Source organism: Andrographis paniculata, unplaced genomic scaffold (genome assembly GCF_009805555.1).
Source record: "Andrographis paniculata isolate CXL003 unplaced genomic scaffold, ASM980555v1 Contig57END, whole genome shotgun sequence".
Taxonomy (NCBI): domain Eukaryota; kingdom Viridiplantae; phylum Streptophyta; class Magnoliopsida; order Lamiales; family Acanthaceae; genus Andrographis; species Andrographis paniculata.
In genome coordinates, this window is record NW_026137592.1 from 1,978,544 (window position 1) to 1,997,112 (window position 18,569).

An 18,569-nucleotide genomic window follows, 5' to 3' on the forward strand; every position below is an offset into this window, starting at 1 on the left:
TTTTCTTCTTTGGTATGTTTCAAACATCCTACAATATTTCCAAAATAAGAAATAGTTATTTATACGTAATCTCTATCCTACATTTTATCCCCTCATATAATCCAAATAAAAAAAATAAAATATATATTTATCTCTCAATCACGTCACATAATTTGTAAATTATCTTACTTAATACTACCCACCTAAAAACTGGTGCAAAAAATAAATGTTGCACATTGTTTAGAGCGGATGGATTAATATATTAATGCAATATATATATATATATATATATATATTATTTCAAATTGAATTAAATAATTAATTTCTTTCGGAGCGCGACGGGGACCAGTGGGCAGTCGTTGATTGTGTTCAATTCTCCGTAGCTTCCACGCTTTTACGTTGTACACTGTCTACGATAATAAATTATTATTATTATTATATATATTGTGTCCGTTAAAATATTAATTAGGATTCATTAATACCGTATTTATTAGTTTTAATCTGAACATAAAATATAAGACCGCGGTTTATTGATTGGAAGAATATAACAAAGAGAATCTACCACATGATCTTGTGTGTTTGTTTATGGGATTTTATCAAAAATTAATATTTATCAATTTTTTATTTTTTTTTAAAATCAAATCAAACACTTATTTTTTATTTTTTTATATTATATTAAAAAATTATTTTTACATTCAAAATATTACATCAATCCGCGTATTAAGGGACAAAAGTGGGTTGTAGTCCACATTCATATGTATAAAATATATATAAAAAAAATGAAATAAACAAAAGAATATACTCCATCCGTCGCATATTTATATATCCATTTGTTTTTTTTCACAGAGTTTTAAAAATATTAGTATTATATTGGGATAAAGTATAAATAAAGGTAAAATACTAAATTAACCCTATCAATATTGTATGATATAAATGTAATAATATTTGTGTAATATATTGTAAATTGGAAGGGTATTTGTAATGTTATGTAGATAGTATAATTACCAAAAAAGAAAATGGATACTTTGTTATGAGACGGACCAAAATGGAAAAATAGATAAATTGTTAAGGGACGGAGGGAGTATAATTCAATTGTTTGATTTTTTTTTTCCTTTTAATGAAAATTGTACTCCATCTGTCCCAATACAATAGTCATGTTTACCATTTTTGTCCGTCCCAAACCAATAGTTTCATTTTCATAAATAACCATATAACCGTAACGCTACATTTATTTTTTTCATTATTATTATACAATTGTTACTACTTTTTACATTAATACACTAACAAGAGCAAAAAAGACTTTTATCCGTATTTTTTAACCACTACTAATATAATATAAATATTCCTTAAATAACCTAACCCTGGGACGGAGGGAGTACTTTTTTTCATTTCAAAGGATAGATATATACAAATATTTACAACATACAACACCATATATATAGTTACTAATATTGTTGTATTTAATTATTTTGTAATAAAATAGAAATAAAATATATTATTTTATAAATAAAAAATATTTTGTAAATTTTTAAAATTTGTCCCCCTCGAATTTTTTCATAGTTTTAACATCCAACACCTATTTATATCACATAATACAACTATTTAAATTTAATTTTTTTTTTTACTATTTAAAACTTACACTGCAAAAAAAAATCATTTTTGTAATAAAACTTTTTTTTTTGTCTCTAAATCTACTTTTTTCGTTACTAATGACATTAGAGACGGAATTAGGAACATAATTACGTTAGCTACGTGAATTTTAAGGACGAAATTCCGTTACAAATGTATTATGTTTTTTTAAATGTTAACTCAAAATTCAAATCTCCCAAAGAAACACACTCATATAAACATAAATAGTATATATTGTGTTAAATAAATTTATATAATTGTATTACTTTTTTACTTTAAATTGTGTGAAATCAATTGTATATTGTATTATATCTGACTATTATATTTATTGTTTCTTCTATATTAATATAATATATATATAATACATAAATAGATAATACAATCTATATTAAAAAAACAATACAATTTATAATAAAAAAATAGTACAAGTATCTATCTTAAAGGGCAAATTAACCTCCAAAAATATAAACTTTAAAAACATAGTAATATTCCACAAAAGACATGCAATATTTGATTGTAGTACAAATTTACATATGTTAACATAACACACTATACTAATAGTTCATACGATACATGTTATAATTCATTTTAGCATTAAATTAGTATAAAATTAATTTTTTATTTTATTTTTTATAAACATAATGATGGGATTGTAAACTAGTACTATCCCTGGTGTGTAGATACGAGAATTTATGATAAGTATAATTAATAGATAATTAAGAATATATTTGTAAAAATAATTAACCTATAATAGAAATCATTATAAATTAAGATTAAGATAAAATTAATTAAATAAAAAATAATAATAATAATAATAATAATGCTTGGCACCAAGGGTTCTTTATTTAGGCCCAAATAATATCGACTGAAGTATTTTCCATAGCCCAAATATTTTCACGAGTTTATTGTTGTTATTTCATTCATTGGGGCCTTATTTGAGTTAAATTATTTAGTGGGCTCAATTATTCATAAATCTATACACAAGTTCATTTATTTATAAATAAATAATTTAAAATTAAGATAACCCATGGATTTAATTAAAATTTTAAAAATTATAAAAATTTATAAATTTAAAATAGAATAAAATGTATAATTTTTTTTAAAAAATTAATAGAATAAGTGAGATAAATGAAAATTAAAACGTGGACACGAAAAAGTGAGAAGTGAGACAGAAAGAGAGTAGTATATAAATATTAATGTAATATTTTAAATTTAAAATTAAAATTAAAATTTAATATAACAGAAATAAAATAAAATAAAATATAATAATTAAACAAATTAATGAGTAATAAAATACGATTTGAAGAACATTTAGACCCTACAATATTGTAACTGTAGATATAATTAATTCAACATTCTAAAAAAAAAACTCTTAGTATCCACAAAGAAAAGCAGGTCAAAGCTACTGGATGATCATTATCTGGTCACGTGACAACAGGCCACGTGGAACAATCCTCGCCGCACAAAGGATGAACAGATCGATTGTCCACCGTCAGATCCATAGAAAATCAATCCCAATTTCCTGAGAACCTTCGCCTTCACCTTTTTATTCAACCATATAAATAATATATTTAAAAATAAAAAAAAATAAATATAAATATAAAAATCGGTAATCCCCAAACCCAACTCCTGAAATCAACCCGAGCGCAGCGATCGGCGTCAATTCCACCAGACCAACGCCTTCGATTGCCCTTTCTCTCTCCCTCTCTACGATTTCCGATTCGAAGGCGCCATGACGACCTCTTCCGCTTCCTCACGCAAGGTACTTTCTCTGTGTGTTTGTTGAGATTTCTTGGAATTCTTTTGTTTTGGCAGATTTTGTATTACGTTTTTTGGTTTTGGTAATTGAATTGATTGAGTGATTTGTTTGCGGGGAAGACGTTGAGCAAGATCGCGTGCAATCGGCTGCAGAAAGAGCTGGTGGAGTGGCAGGTGAATCCGCCGGCGGGTTTTAAGCACAAAGTTACTGATAATCTTCAAAGGTTTTTGCTTTGTTGTGTTTCCCCCTTTTCTCCTCGGTGCAGTTGATTTGATTAAGATTTTCGAAAAATATTGATCCGTGGTTGTAATTTTGTACGGTAGATGGGTAATTGAAGTCAACGGTGCGGCGGGAACGCTTTACGCCGGCGAAACTTACGAGTTACAGGTCGACTTCCCTGAGCATTACCCCATGGAAGCGCCACAGGTCTCTCTCTTGTGTGTGTATATATATATATATTATCTTTAATTTACCACTTATGTTGCTTTGATGGTTTTTTTTTTTCCCTGAAAGATTGGTTTTGAATTACTTACTGTCGGTTTAGTTAGATTTCTATTTTTTGACTGATTGAATCTGATATCAGTAATCTGTGATTTTAATGATTGATTGCAGTTTTTGTATATTAGGATATGAATTTTGTCAATGTTTGAACAGGTTATATTTGTGCCTCCAGCACCACTCCATCCTCATATTTACAGCAATGGACATATATGTTTAGGTTAGTGTTTCCTTGACATACTGAATTTAGTTTATTTCTTGACATTTTTCGTGTTATCTGTTTGATTGTTTCGCTTTGTTATTCCCTGTTTTGAACTTTTGATTTGTGACATCGTTAGCAAACTGTTAATGTAGTAGACATACTGAATTAAGTTGATTTCTTATCGATTTGTGCTATTTGTTCCCTGTTTTGATTTGTGATATCTTTAGTGAACTGTTTATCTATGATAGCATATGGTTATCTTGTATCAATTGAATGGGGACATACTGAATTAGTTCATTTCTTATCAATTCGAGCTATCTGTTCGATTGTTCGCTTTGTTATTCCCTGTTTTGATTTGTGTCATTTTTAGCAAACTGTTTGTGCTATGATAGCACATGGTGATCTATTTCCAATGAATGGTGTTCAAACACTAGAAAAACATGGGCTTAAAATTGAATCCTATTTTTCTTGGTACTTGATTTTTGTTGGCATTTTAGTAATTGTTTAGTGTTTACGATATTTACTGCCTGAGCATTGAGAATAGATACCCGAAAATATATATTTTAAATGCAATCTAGTAGAAGTTAGGGATGAATTCAATCTTCTGATTCCTCCATTCCTTAATTGATTTGGTTAACAGTTGTAGGATCTGCAGTTGTATTAGGGAGGGTAATGCTTCTTAGTGTGTTTGATTTGTGTTTTGGATTGTGTGTCTAAATAGTGATTGGATATGGGAGTGATGTTTTGTGGGAGGAAATGAATTTTTTTAAATGAATCGGATGGATTGTATAGTAAAATAACTGAAAAGATAAAATGTAAAAGATAAAACAGAGTTTGAATTAACAATAATTGTAATTCATTTATGTGCAATAATTTGTTTTTTTTTTCCTGTTATTAAAGGCCTTTGTTCAACCTTTTCTCTGCTGCATCGAGCCTCCGTTCTTTAAGGAGCAAAAGCTTTTTTTCACTTTGTGCATGCTTTTCTACTGTATCGAGACCTCCATTCTTTCTTAATTGACTTGATAAGTTCGCTTTGTGCAAATTTTCTACGCATCGACTGTTTATTAGCAATATTCTACATGGAAAGAGATGTCAGGTTTCTATCTTTTATCAACATCTCATATCAAACCGTTATTATTATTATTTTTTTAACTAGTAATATACCTTATTTCCCCTAATCTATTAGGAGTTTGAACATGGGTTTTGCAATGAAGATGGCATATGAATTATGAAGCAATTATTTTATCTTCATACCTAGCCATATCGACTGTTGTTAATTCTTTGTATCCGTGTTGAAAGATAGTAATTTGAATCATTCTTGTGCAAGAATTTTTACTCTAATTTTACGTTTCCCTTGTATGAATTTGGTTCAACTTATTGAAAAATATTCGTCAGGCTAATACAATGCAATATATATATATCTTGTGTTCTCGCTTCCTCTCATCGTGTAGTCGTGAAAGTATTTGATCTCTGGTTGCTAACAGTAGCTATTCACTGAATAGTTCTTGTTATCATAGCATTTTCCGTTTTATTCGCAGATATCTTGTATGATTCGTGGTCTCCCGCCATGACTGTAAGCTCAATCTGCATCAGCATTCTCTCAATGCTATCGAGCTCCCCGGCAAAGGTTTGTCTCACTTCCGAACAAAATTCCATTTCTCTACATATTCGATTATTGGATTCATTCCAATGCTCCTGCCCTCTTCCACACCTGCAGCAACGTCCAGCCGACAACGATCGCTACGTGAAGAACTGCAAGAATGGGAGATCCCCCAAGGAGACAAGATGGTGGTTCCATGATGATAAAGTGTAATTACTGAATCTTGAAATTAATAAATCTGTAATTGGAGGGTGGGTGATGATATATGCCATCCCACCTCTGTTAACCTCCCAAGGGAAGAAGAAAGAAAGACCTGGTATAGTATTTTGCAAAATGCCCAAAAATTCTAGTATTAAAAAAAAAAAGGAAAAGAAAAAGATTTGACCTTTTTAATGGCTTTGTTCATTGATGTATCTACTATGAATTTCGAATTTCCATTGCTTGCAATCTTTATTATAATGCCATCATAATTTATTAAATATGATTTTGTCAATTTAAAAATATGAATTTTATTATAATATTATTAGCGAAATTGTATATCAATGATTGATTATTTAAAGATATTTAAATAATATTAATAAAATATCTATTTAGAAATTTTAAATAATTATCTATTTTTTTATTTTGAAATTTTAAATAATTTCCGTATTTTTTTATACTTAGAGATTTATGTAAATCACTAATATGCGAAACTGAAATGGGCAAAGTACGGTGATGTTGCGCCGCGGCTGTGAAATAGCGGTGGCGTTTTCGACCGCCGCGCCGCCGCTACGGCGGCGGACGCTGTATTGGCGGCGTTGTGCCATCACTTTCTTTCCTCAATCATTTACTTTCTCGGCACGTCCCCACGTAATAGTTCCAGTGCTTTCTTACTCGTCGGGTAATTCGGGAGATTCCTCTGACGGCGAGCGAATGGAAGAATTCACCTCCAAACAAGTAAACAAATCGAATCAATTAGTGTTTTATTCCTTCTCTTCGAAGTTAGTCATCGAAAAGGGGGGGAAAGAGGGGTGGGGTTGTGCAATTCGAATCTGACATATATTTCGTTTTTGTTCTCGAACTGAATTATTTGGAACTTGATGATGAATTCAAAGTTGGTTTCAAATGATGGGAATAGCTCATTGTTGCTTTCAAACACTAATTTACGCACGCAGGAATCGAATAGTTTAACTTAATGTGATCCAAAATGTGTACATTTCTCTCTCTGAGTTTTTGAAGATTATGAATTGTAATATGAGCAAATTGTTAATTATCACCGAGAGGATGCAGCTGTTGTTTATCCGCTGAAGTTTAGAACATAGCCATATTAAGAAGCTTTTATATCTGTTTATGTATATTGTTCTTCAGGGTCCTTTAAAACCAGGCTTGTATCTGGTGGGTACACCAATTGGAAATCTTGAAGATATAACGTTAAGGTGAATCAGTTTTATTAATTATAATGTCATTTAAGCTGTAAAATTTGCCTTCAATGCCGTTTCTTGGATTTTGTGTGTGTATTTGATGGTTCATCCATGTTTTCTTCAATTGTTGTAGAGCTTTAAGAGTGTTGAAATCTGCTGATGTAATTCTCTCTGAAGACACTAGGCATTCGGGAAAGTTGCTTCATTACTATAAGATCAAAACTCCACTTGTAAGTTGGTTGGATACCAAATATGAATGCAGTTGTGTGGATATGTATTCGATTGAGCTCATTGTATGATTTAGATTTTCAGTTAAGCTATCATAAATTCAATGAATGTCAAAGAGAGCAAGGCGTTCTCAGAAGATTGCAAGGAGGAGAAATTGTAGCGCTGATAAGTGATGCCGGGATGCCAGGCATCAGCGATCCTGGTATGGAATTGGTGAGTTGCAGATATATAAGAAATCTTAGTGTGTGGAAGTGGAAGGGTGAGTGGATGTAATAATAGTCTTCATATGAAATTCCGATGTAGGCGAAATTGTGCGTGGACAAAAATATTCCAATCATTCCTGTCCCGGGGCCATCTGCTCCAGTGGCGGCTCTTTCTGCTTCTGGTTTGCCAACCAATGAGTTTTCATTTGGTATTGTCTGATGACTCTGGTGCATATTTCAACTATTCCTTTTTTTTTTCCTCCGTAAAATGATTTGTGTAATGAGGTGCAGTTGGCTTTCTCCCAAAACATGCTACAACAAGAAGAGAGAAATTGATGGCCTCTGCAAAGAATACAGCCACACAGGTCTTCTTTGTTCCTCCACACAAACTCTGTCAGTTTTTAGAAGAAGCAGCTTCAATTTTCGGAAAATCTAGGTAGGTCTATTCTCCTATGCCAATTGTTTGTGTTTTTTTAACAATTATGACATTGAGCTACTACCATAACTCTGAAATTTGGTCATTGTGTTAGTTTATTTACTATTTGTCGGAAAATGGATTCCCTGCTTCCAAACTTATATTTGTGCTTTTGAAATCTAACTATATATATACATATATATATATATATTATTAATAGGGTTTGTTGATTTGTCCTCAGGCGTTGCGTCATTGCTCGTGAGATGACCAAGCTACATGAAGAAGTAAGACTTCTATATGATTATTAGCTATGCGGTCTTCTTTCATCAAGCATCCTATTTGTGCAAATAAATTGAACTATGAAAAAATAGATGATGATGTAGGGAAGAATTTTGCATAAACTGAAAAGTATATTAAGCTGCTATGATGCATGAGATTCATTGTAAATGGTTTACCTCTTGAAGATCTTTTGCTGCATTCTGTTTCTTTAACTTCGATGCCTGTAAATTAGGAGAATGGATTATTATACAGGATGGTTCAATGCCAATTAACAATGCAAAATTCTTTTGACAAGTTCTGGAGGGGTACTATTGGGGAAGCAGAAGCCACTTTCTCAACTCACCAACCAAAGGGCGAAATCACACTGTTAATTGAAGGAATCACTGTGGGTGAGGACGAAACACTTTCCGAGTCCAAACTGGAAAATGAGTTGGCAGAATTTATTTCCAGTGGTCACAGTTTGTCTACGGTAAGAAGCTCTCCCTTAATTGTTTTGAAGTACTTACTTTATCTAACTTGAATGCCAGGTGTTTTTCGGGAGTGTTTTGGTGTTTCGGAATGGTTTCAATTTGAAAAGTTTGAATGAAAAATTAGTGTTGAATGTGATAATTGTTTTAGAGAGAAATTGAGAGATTGAATAGTAAAAAAAATGGGAAAAACTTTAAGAGAATAAATGGATTTGTGATGTGTTAAATGAAAAAATATATATACATATATTGCAGCAGAATGGAAAATGAGGCTGAAAACACAAACAAGCACATGTTTTCTGCGGAAGACTGCCCTTCATCTTTTTTTTTTTATGTTTGCTCAAAAAACCGGGATCCTATTGTACTGCTGTGTAAGTCTTGGTACTCATAGTTTACATCAGTATAGCATATACCGTAGTGTTAACTGTACCTAGTAGTTTATAACTGAGTACCTGATAGAGGCCCCATGGCAGTGCTTCAAGTTAAAATATGGCTTTTATTGTTTCACCTGCTAGATTCTCGCTTTAATGCCCCATGTCTTGGTTGAACAGTCGAGGTCTTTCTTATCAATGATAAGTTTTGACAGTTTAGTTCTTGTTTGATTGGAAAGTAAATGAAGCCTGCTCACCAAAGTTATCATTACAGTGGCTATGATGGATGCGGTCTTCCCGTCTTGAACTTTGTCTGTTAGATTAACACATTGTGATAGCGTTCTTTCAGCTAATTCAATATTCGGTCTTAACTGGAATCAAGTGTAGGGATGTCTACTTTTTAATACGTTTAGTGAAAATTATTTTATGTAGCAACATAGCGATGCATAATAGAAGAAAGCTTTGTTTTGGCTTCCAAATTCCACCAAACTGATGGGATATGTCGAGGAAGAGCTGTTTTGTCTAATATTCAAGTTTCCCAACACATAGTTAGGACATACTTGCCTTATAATTCACTCTTACACTTCGCTAATTAATAAGAACGTCGAATTCCTAATTTGTGGATTGGTAGCTTATCACATAGAGTTGTTGGTTCACCGCAGGCAGTCAAGTTGGTGGCAGCAAGAACATCAATGAAAAGAAAAGCAATATACTCTCTTGCCCTGAAGAAATTCGGGAAACATGGTTCATACAATGAAGATTGATTTTGATACGCAAATGAGCTATTTTCCCCAATTGAGACACATACGCCTGAAGTAAAACACACCCTCCTTTTTTGTTATTGCACAAGCCGAGCAGAAGCAATCTCATTACTTCTGCTCGATTCTGCTGTATCTAAGGCAGAATAAATCCTTGATCTAGTGCCTGTAATATAAGCCCTTCATATTCTGAATTCCTCTTGTCATTAAAACACAAAACTACATATTTAAATTTTGTTTTCATATAATGACATTCTGTGTTCTTTCCCGGACCATTAATCTTGTTATTCTTTTATAGCATTAAAATGATGGCGGAAATAGGTTGCTTCTGTGTGTATTTGTCTCCTAACTGTAGAGAAGACATCGAAACTAAGTTTCAATAAATTTAGGATTAAGTGCACAATAGAGCCGACCATGGCCTAACTGTAGTTATAACAACTACTTTTAAAATACCCCATGCCTTAAATGGACTGCTTAAGCCACTTTAGGTCTACCAACTGGTGGTTATGTTTTTCTGAAAAACCTAAAGAAATGCAAACAAACCACCATGGACCAACCCCACCCCACCCCCCTTGGCTGCTTGACAATTTTTTCCTTGTTTCTTATAGACAATAGTTTCATTTATATTTTTTAAAATTTTCTCTGGCTTGTAATTTGTCTCCACGTGAGAAGGGGTGACATAAGTGAAAGGGAATATATTGGTTTTTAATGGATATTGTATTGAGGAATAGAAGTTGGGGACTCATCATTCTTTCTTTATGTATAATTATTGTATTCCTTTTTTAATGTTCTTGTGGTTGGTGTCAATATATTGCTCAATGATAAGGAGGGTTGTTGTGTCCCTTTGTGATAAGTTTTTGTCTCCATTTGTTGGCTTTTCAGCCCATTTGGGATTTCGATTTCTCTTTTCAGTCATTCTCAGACCTCTCTTTGCTTCCCTGATTGAGGCCACAGGTACAAAAGAATTCACCTTTGTTTCCGACACTTTTCCAGGTAAGATTATGATCTTCTTTCCTTGTTTCTGTTTTTGTTTCTTGATCTGTGTTTTTTAGCTTTTAAGTGGGGTGTAATTTCTCTTTACCGAGCTTTCTGATGCGTACTTTTTTTATGTTGTTTCACAGACAGCAGTTTAATGAAGTCCTAATCGTATGTTGTCGACAATATCTGAAGGAGCCGTGCTGCCAATCAATGGCTTCGTTTTATCCAAGTGAAGGAGACATGCTTCCCACTGCTTATTTGCTGAACCCGAAGCTCGTTTCTTATTCATCGCCACAGCACGACGAAAGCAACAATAAGGTATATCTTACCCCGCCTTGTGTTCCTCTGTCCTACCAGAATTTGCTGTCTGGTGGCGCCGTCTCGGCTCAGCCCGAATCCATCAGAACTAGAGATGACGGCGTGCCTCCAGTTATGTCGGATTCTGGACAAAATTATGGATTGTCTCTTACTCTGGGATGCGAAGAACAGTTGCGTTCGGATTTGAACCCGTACCCCTACACAAATTCGACTCTCTGCTCATTGTTAAGCTCAGATGTGCAATCAGACCTTCAGCTTTGTGAAAACAATGGCCTCAAGAATGTGCAGTACCTGTCGTTCGATTTGGCCGGGCGATCCTCCAATACAGTCAACTACTGTACGAATTTCGTTCCATATCTGCAGCAGCATCAACCGCCGGCGACGCTGACAATTTGCAACTCGAAATATCTCAAGGCGGCACAAGATTTGCTTAATGAATTAGCAAGTGTTCATCGAGCTCCAAAACCGACGGAAAAGTTCAAAAACATCGGTCAAGATGGCTCCGCCGCATCAGAACAGAAGGATCTAATATCTACCGATATGCCGGACTCGACCAATAAGACTCTTTCCCCTTCCGAGCGTCATGATCTGCAGAATAAGGTTGCGAAACTTTCCGACATGCTAGATGAGGTACGGCTATGATCCAAGTTCTTGATTTGCTCGTATCCGTAACCCTGCTTGCTAATAAAAACAGTATTTTGATTGTTTCGATTTTAGGTGAATAGAAGATACAGACAGTATTGCCATCAAATTCAAGCCGTGGTGTCGTCGTTTGATGGTGTTGTAGGGCACGGCGCAGCGCGGCCGTACACGTCGCTCGCGCTCCGGACAATTTCTTGCCAGTTCGGCTCTCTGCGCAATGCGATCAAGAAGCAAATTCAGGAAGCGCAAAAGAGCTTAGGCGAGCACGACGGTAATCCCCACAGCGTCTTAACTCGTCTACGCAACATGGACCAGCAGCTCCGGCAGCAAAGGGCGGCTCAGCAGTTCGGCGTGATGCGACAGCCTTGGAGGCCGCAAAGAGGCTTGCCAGAAACCGCCGTCACCGTGCTTCGTTCTTGGCTTTTCGAGCATTTTCTGCACCCGTAAGTTAATCGATTGCCGCTATTAATTACTTTCTAGATGCACGATATCGCACGCCCTTCCTAACCGTCGCCTACTTTGATCGAATCCTTTCACCAGCTACCCGAAAGACTCCGAAAAAATTGTTCTTGCAAGGCAGACAGGGTTAACAAGGAGCCAGGTAAATAAAATGTTCATACAGCGACAATCTATGGTAGCAACGGTCGATGAAAATTTCACGTCTGGTGATGAACCAGGTGGCGAATTGGTTTATCAATGCTCGGGTACGACTTTGGAAGCCAATGATCGAGGAGATGTACAAGGGGGAGTTCGGCGATCCCGAAACCGAATCGAAATCATCTCCCGAACTTGTAGCAGCAGGCGCGCAAGAAACTTCTACTCTTGACGGAAACGAGGAAGACTCGAATGAATTGAGGCCCGATCATGTTATTCCCTACGACGTGGACAGGACTAGATTATCCTACGACAATTTATCGTTTCAAGGTAATGAAATTAATTAATTTTCGCGCGTAAATGGATCGATTGTAGCTGACCGTATTAATCTTCTCTGATAATTGCGCTAAGGTTGGTAGCACGGCGACAGAATTCGAGTCCGGAGGCGATGTGGTTCGACGAGATTATCGTCGAGGATGGAAAAATACCGAAGAATAAGACAGGTTAGCTGAAAATACTGTGTAGATACGAGATACCTCTTAGGAAACACTATACGTACGTACGTAGTCTTGGCATGTTAACTGTATAGAAGAAGTATATATAGACAATGTGGTAATATATCATCCATTTTATATAGCGTTTATAGTTCACTCAAATACTTGTAAGGTTTTGTTCGGGGATTCTTCCCTAAATACACTATTCATCTTATTTTTTTTTCTAAAAAACATTAAATTAAACACTCTTTTTTTATATTATACTAAAAATTAATTTTACGTTCAAAATAATACATCAATACATATTTATATCACATCATACAACTATTCAAATTCAAAATTTTTACATATTCCAACTCAAAATCCAAACCTTTGAACAAACACACCCGTAGTTTGTTAAGGGAGCGTTGCACTTTGTATGCATTTAAATAGGATTTGAATACTGCCCTAAAAATCAATAAATTCCATGAAAAAATAAATATTATTTTTGTCAGCCTCCGAGGGTTTACGTGTCATTGTACTTAATATTGAAAATATTTTTATATTTGTATAATTTTTGTACAAATATTATTCTATTAGTATTATAAGACACTAATATAAGTATTTTTGTAATTTTTTTCTTAATTTGTACTATTTTTTTGATGTAATAATTAATATTTAAAGATCACATAAAAAGGAAATGAGACATTTAAAGCCGGACAAAAATAGTAATATAATTGTATAATTCTTTGGATTTTAGTCTTTAAATTCAAATTTATTTTGAAATTAAAAAGACTTTGTTTAACTGAGTGTAATCCTCTATAAGTTTATATACTACTTCCTCCGCCACATATAAAGGATATTATAAAAATAATATCACATATTTTTTTTCTTGATAATATTATACTCCTTTCGTTCCATTGAAAGAGTGACGTTTATTTTTTGTTCATAGATTTTTTAATATTAGTATTATATTGTGTTGTAGTGAAAAGTCAAAATTATCCCTACTAGTATTGTGTAATACTCCCTCTGTCTTACATACCGTGTGAGCTACACTGTAGACACGGTATTTTAAGAGGGGTGTAATTAGTAGATAGTTTAATTAAAATTTAAAAAAAATAAAATTAAAAAGTTTAAAATAAAATTAAAGTGTGTAATCATTTTCCAAAAAAGAAAGTGACATGGTATGTGGAACTGACAGAAACGGCAACGTGACATAGTATGTGAGACGGAGGGAGTATAAAAGTAATATATTTGTGTAATATATTTTAAGTTGGAAGAGTATTTATTATGTTTAGTAGATAGTACAATTACTAAATTAGAAAATAATGTCGTTATTTTGGGACGGACGAAAATATAAAATGATAATATTTCGGTGAGACGTTGGGATTATTTAGATTAAAATTTAGATTTAAACTCGCATTTCATAGGGAGGTTTGATCTAACTCACTTGAGATCGATCAAAATATTCCATAAGCTTAAATAATACTCTCTCCGTCCGACTCTAAGGGTCTCATTTACCTTTTGCGTCATTAAATTTAACATTAAAAATATTCTTATATTTGTATAGATTTTTGCACAAATGTCATGATAATAGTATTATAAGACATTAATAGAAATATTTTTGTCATTTTTTTCTTAATTTGTACTATGTTTTTATATAATAATTAATATTTAAATATCAAACACGCAAACAAAAATATAAATGAGACCCTTAGAATTGGACGGATGTAGTAGTATTTTGAATCATCAGAAAGGAAGAAGAAAAGAGTAAATGGTTCATAAAATATGAACTTCCGTAGTTAGCTATGTCTCGATTAATTCGTGGAACACCGTATCAATACATCGACCATCATCCGGTCACCGGTTTTTGAGGGTAATCGTGGATTTCTCCGAAGCTTTTCTTCTTTTTTTTCTTCCCAATAATTTGTAGATGACCATCCTTGCAATCTTGTAGAACCAAAATGCACTCACTAGTTGTAGCCCTAATGCCATTGCCTGCATTTGCATTGCATCAAATTGATTATAGCCATGTTTTGAGATATATATATATATATATAAAGAAGTTATATCCAATTATATATTGATTGATTCACCTGAAAAATAATAAAAAGTTGTTGTTACCTTAATGAGAAAAGGGTTATTGGGAGCAGAGAGAGTGACATAAGTGAGATATGGGCCACCAACCATTCTTGCAAATGTGAATATCACTGCAAACACTATCTGCATCACCAATTAATAAATAAATATATAAATAAAATGCATCACCAATTACATTTTTAGGTGTGCCAATTCGGGCGGTCCGATTTTTTGTGCCCGTCCGGCCCAATTAACTTAGAGCACGATCCGGTTTGAAACCGGGTCGGGTCTTTTTTTTTTTTTTACTCACAACTGCACGTACAAGTCAAGACTCTTATCAGCTTGTTATGGTGTCACTTTTGTCTTTATTTTAAAAATTAATATATATGAATATAAACTTATTAAACTTTAAATAATAATTTTAAAATCCGGCCGGCCAAGCACGGCTCGAAAATTTTCGAGTCTATTTTTGGAGGCTCAAATTCGATTTTTTAGTGTAGTGCTTGGATTAGATTTTTGGACCGTACTTATTTTTGCCGCCTTAATTTTATAAGGAACTTTCATCATCATTTTAGTTACTGAATCAAAATTGCGTATATAAAATTAAAAGAGAGATAATTAAGGAGATGGAGATGGAGATAGAAGAAATTGATTACATCAGCAGCCAAATTAAGATCAGTGTTTTTGTATCCAAGCTCTTTGAGAAGCTCCCTCAAGTGCAGAAATGGGCTCGAAATCTCTGTAATCCACAAGGCTGCCACCATTTCTGATCCACACTGCAGATCCAATTATATATATGTATATATATATCATTCATCATCAGTATTGAAATCAAAAAGGGTTTCATTAATTGAGAATGATGGATCAGTAGCAGTTCTTACCAAATAAACAATAAATTAGGGTTTTGTGTTTTATAATAAGAAGATCAATTAGGGTTTTGTGTTTTATATAATAAGAAGATAGACATAGACATAGAAATACCCTTTGATAGGCAAGACCAGAGAGAAGGCCTGTAATGCTGACGAGATGGTGAATTGTGTTGTCGAATTTGAGGTTGTTGTGATCGAAGAGACAGCAAACTAAATCATACATCAGATATGCAACTGTTACTCCCAGAGTTCTCATCTGATCTTCCCCATCCGTACAATAATTAATAATTAATTAATTAGTATATTGGACTACTGCTAATTAATCAATATTATTGAAAGTTACATATATATATATATATATGAAAATAAATAGCATATGTTTATTACAACTAAAGATTTATTTAACCCTGAAAAAAATCGAAGCATATATACATTAGCTGATAATTATTATTGTTTGAATTTTGGTAGCACTGAAACAAAGCCCTGGAAATAATACATCTAAATCAAAATATACTCTTCACTATAAAACATCACATAAAAAAATATTTAATAAAATCCAAAAAGCACCTCAAACACAACCAAACACACCCCAAATGTTTTTACACTTATTTAATCAAGAACTCCAAATGAGAACAAAAGTAAGGCATTTTTCAAACTCCCAAATTAAACCCATTTTTCTTAACAAATAAAAAAAAAAAAAATTAAATAAAAACATAAGAAAATATAGACTCTATTTTCTTATGTTTTTATTTAATCTTTATTTATTTATTTTTTCAATATTATTTTCTCTTACAAAATATTATGATTGATACATCTTAGAGTGCATACATTATATTATATACGATTTAAATATTTTTCACGTGCTAATTAACACACACCTTGTATAAGGAATCGATTAAAACCCGAGGAAATAATAAGAGGGTCAAATTAATCAATCAAAAATAATAATAATAATAAAAAAAATAGACCTGGCTCGGAGACGACGAAGAAGCCAAAGGGCAAACGGGACACCTCCAATCCTCGACGGATAGTGAAGACAACGACACGGCCAGACAAGCGTGCACAATCGAGACAAGTCGATTGGAGAAATCGAAGGATCGATGTGTTAGAAGAAGCTTTCTTATTACCAAGAAGAGCATTGTCCAAAACATTATCCCATACAAAATTAACTTCACCACATAATCCTCCATATCTCAAAATTTTGGTGTTCTTGGTGATCAAATAATTAAGATTTTATATGATCGATCGATCAAAAAGACTGAATTATATTCACATGCATCATGAATGCTATTGTTTGTTTGTTTATTTAATTGCTGTTAGGTGAAGGGTAGGTTGTTGCTCTTTGCCATTGGTGCAATTTAATGCTTACACCACCCATCCACCCACCCACCAATCTTGAATAAACACATCGACACTATAAGAAAATATTATTTTTGTAACAAAATTTGTCTCTAAATTTATTTTTTTCGTTATTGATGACATTAGAGACGGAGTTAATGATAGAATTATGTTAGCTACGTAAACTTTAGGGACAAAATTTTGTTACAAATATATTCCATCTGTCCCATAACAAAGTATCTATTTTTTCATTTTAATCCGTCTCATAACAAAGTATCCATTTCCTTTTTTTTTTTTTTTTTTTTTTAGTAACTGTACTATCTACCTAACATTACAATATATTACACAAATGTTATTACCTTTATATCACACATACTAATAAGGTTATTTTAGTCATTTCTACTTTATTCCTACTATATCTCAGTATAAAACTAGGTGCAAAAAACAAACAGATATTTAGTTTCGGGACGGAGGGAGTACTATTTTTTTGTAGTGCGACTTTATTTTTTTTAAGGTCTTATTTATTAAAATAAATTTAAAAAAAATTAAAAATATCTAATCAAATACTTAATTTTTATTAGTATATCACCAAAAAATTGATTTTTGTTTAGAATATTAAATTAAATATTTATTTATATTTAATTCAAATCTTATTATTCTTAAACCTCCAATCAACCATTTTACATTATTTTAGGTTTGTTTAAACTTTAAATGTGCGTGTGAAATAGTACTTTCTACTTTGAATTGTTATAAATTTTGGGGAGCTTAGGCTTTGTTTGTTTTGAATTTGATGTTTTTTTTTTTTTTTTTTAACTGTGAACATTTATGATGCTATATATAAAAAGTACAACATTTCATATCATAATATCTATATATGTTTTCTATATAATTTACATATTGCAAATGTTGGGTTGATTTAGTTGTATTCTGTCTGTGTTCAAGCACTACAAAAAAAAATAATATATTTGTAACGGAATTTAGTCCCTAAAGTTCACGTAGCTAACGTAATTTCATTCCTAATTTCATCTCTAATGTCATTAGTAACGAAAAAAGTAGATTTAGAGACAAAAATATTTTGTTACAAAAATAATTTTTTCTTGTAGTGAAATAATGAATATTGATAAAATTATTTTGAATATTTTTATGTAAAATTTTGAATAAAAACAAATATTTAACTCTATGGTATATATATATATATGTAATTACATGAATCATAGTGACTCTGTTATGAAAATATAATTAACCATATAAACCAAACAAATTATACATTTTTAAGGGAATTAATCTAGGCTTGGTTTGTTTTTTACTCCTCCGGCCTAAACACCCTCAATATTTTCTTTTTTGTTTATCCCAAACTCACTGCAACATTTTTAAATTTAGAAATAATTAATAATATTTTTATACATATATTAATATACACTTCACTTTATCCTATCACATCACTCAAATAAAAAAAAACAAATAATCATTTTTCTCTCCAATCACATCAC

The 18,569-nt window shown here is 32.4% G+C and overlaps 4 protein-coding genes across 7 annotated transcripts; 3 read left to right on the plus strand and 1 right to left on the minus strand.

The window, feature by feature from the left end:
- The first annotated feature begins 3,203 nt into the window (after positions 1-3,203).
- LOC127256920 (probable ubiquitin-conjugating enzyme E2 18) lies at positions 3,204-6,060 on the plus strand. The gene is made up of 6 exons (XM_051283153.1): positions 3,204-3,370; positions 3,487-3,590; positions 3,691-3,793; positions 4,022-4,085; positions 5,606-5,694; positions 5,785-6,060. The coding sequence occupies exons 1-6, from the start codon at positions 3,341-3,343 to the stop codon at positions 5,878-5,880; spliced, it is 486 nt and encodes a 161-aa protein (XP_051139110.1). The 5' UTR covers positions 3,204-3,340; the 3' UTR covers positions 5,881-6,060.
- A 284-nt stretch (positions 6,061-6,344) lies between these two features.
- On the plus strand, positions 6,345-7,491 carry LOC127256921 (uncharacterized). Its single transcript, XM_051283154.1, has 4 exons — positions 6,345-6,603; positions 7,015-7,082; positions 7,201-7,297; positions 7,372-7,491. The coding sequence occupies exons 1-4, from the start codon at positions 6,382-6,384 to the stop codon at positions 7,381-7,383; spliced, it is 399 nt and encodes a 132-aa protein (XP_051139111.1). The 5' UTR covers positions 6,345-6,381; the 3' UTR covers positions 7,384-7,491.
- Positions 7,492-8,154: 663 nt separating this feature from the next.
- Positions 8,155-12,956, plus strand: LOC127256915 (BEL1-like homeodomain protein 7). 2 transcript variants are annotated; one of them, XM_051283145.1, is made up of 9 exons: positions 8,155-8,197; positions 8,488-8,661; positions 10,743-10,781; positions 10,910-11,084; positions 11,256-11,714; positions 11,802-12,169; positions 12,267-12,327; positions 12,404-12,650; positions 12,732-12,956. In XM_051283145.1, exons 2-9 carry the CDS (start codon positions 8,618-8,620, stop codon positions 12,737-12,739), a joined length of 1,401 nt encoding a protein of 466 aa, XP_051139102.1. In that variant the 5' UTR covers positions 8,155-8,197; positions 8,488-8,617; the 3' UTR covers positions 12,740-12,956. The 2 variants fall into 2 exon arrangements, with proteins under 2 accessions (XP_051139102.1, XP_051139101.1); XM_051283144.1 differs by having other exon boundaries at positions 10,910-11,714.
- Positions 12,957-14,493: 1,537 nt separating this feature from the next.
- On the minus strand, positions 14,494-17,024 carry LOC127256918 (uncharacterized). 3 transcript variants are annotated; one of them, XM_051283151.1, is made up of 5 exons: positions 16,710-16,852; positions 15,854-16,002; positions 15,529-15,648; positions 14,918-15,016; positions 14,494-14,791 (listed from the first exon to the last, which is right to left on the minus strand). In XM_051283151.1, the coding sequence occupies exons 2-5, from the start codon at positions 15,995-15,997 to the stop codon at positions 14,654-14,656; spliced, it is 501 nt and encodes a 166-aa protein (XP_051139108.1). In that variant the 5' UTR covers positions 15,998-16,002; positions 16,710-16,852; the 3' UTR covers positions 14,494-14,653. The 3 variants fall into 3 exon arrangements, 2 of the variants coding, with proteins under 2 accessions (XP_051139108.1, XP_051139107.1); XR_007839915.1 differs by having other exon boundaries at positions 14,551-14,791; positions 14,918-15,012; positions 15,854-15,997; positions 16,710-17,024; XM_051283150.1 differs by having other exon boundaries at positions 14,551-14,791; positions 15,854-15,997; positions 16,710-17,022.
- Between the last annotated feature and the right edge of the window lie 1,545 nt (positions 17,025-18,569).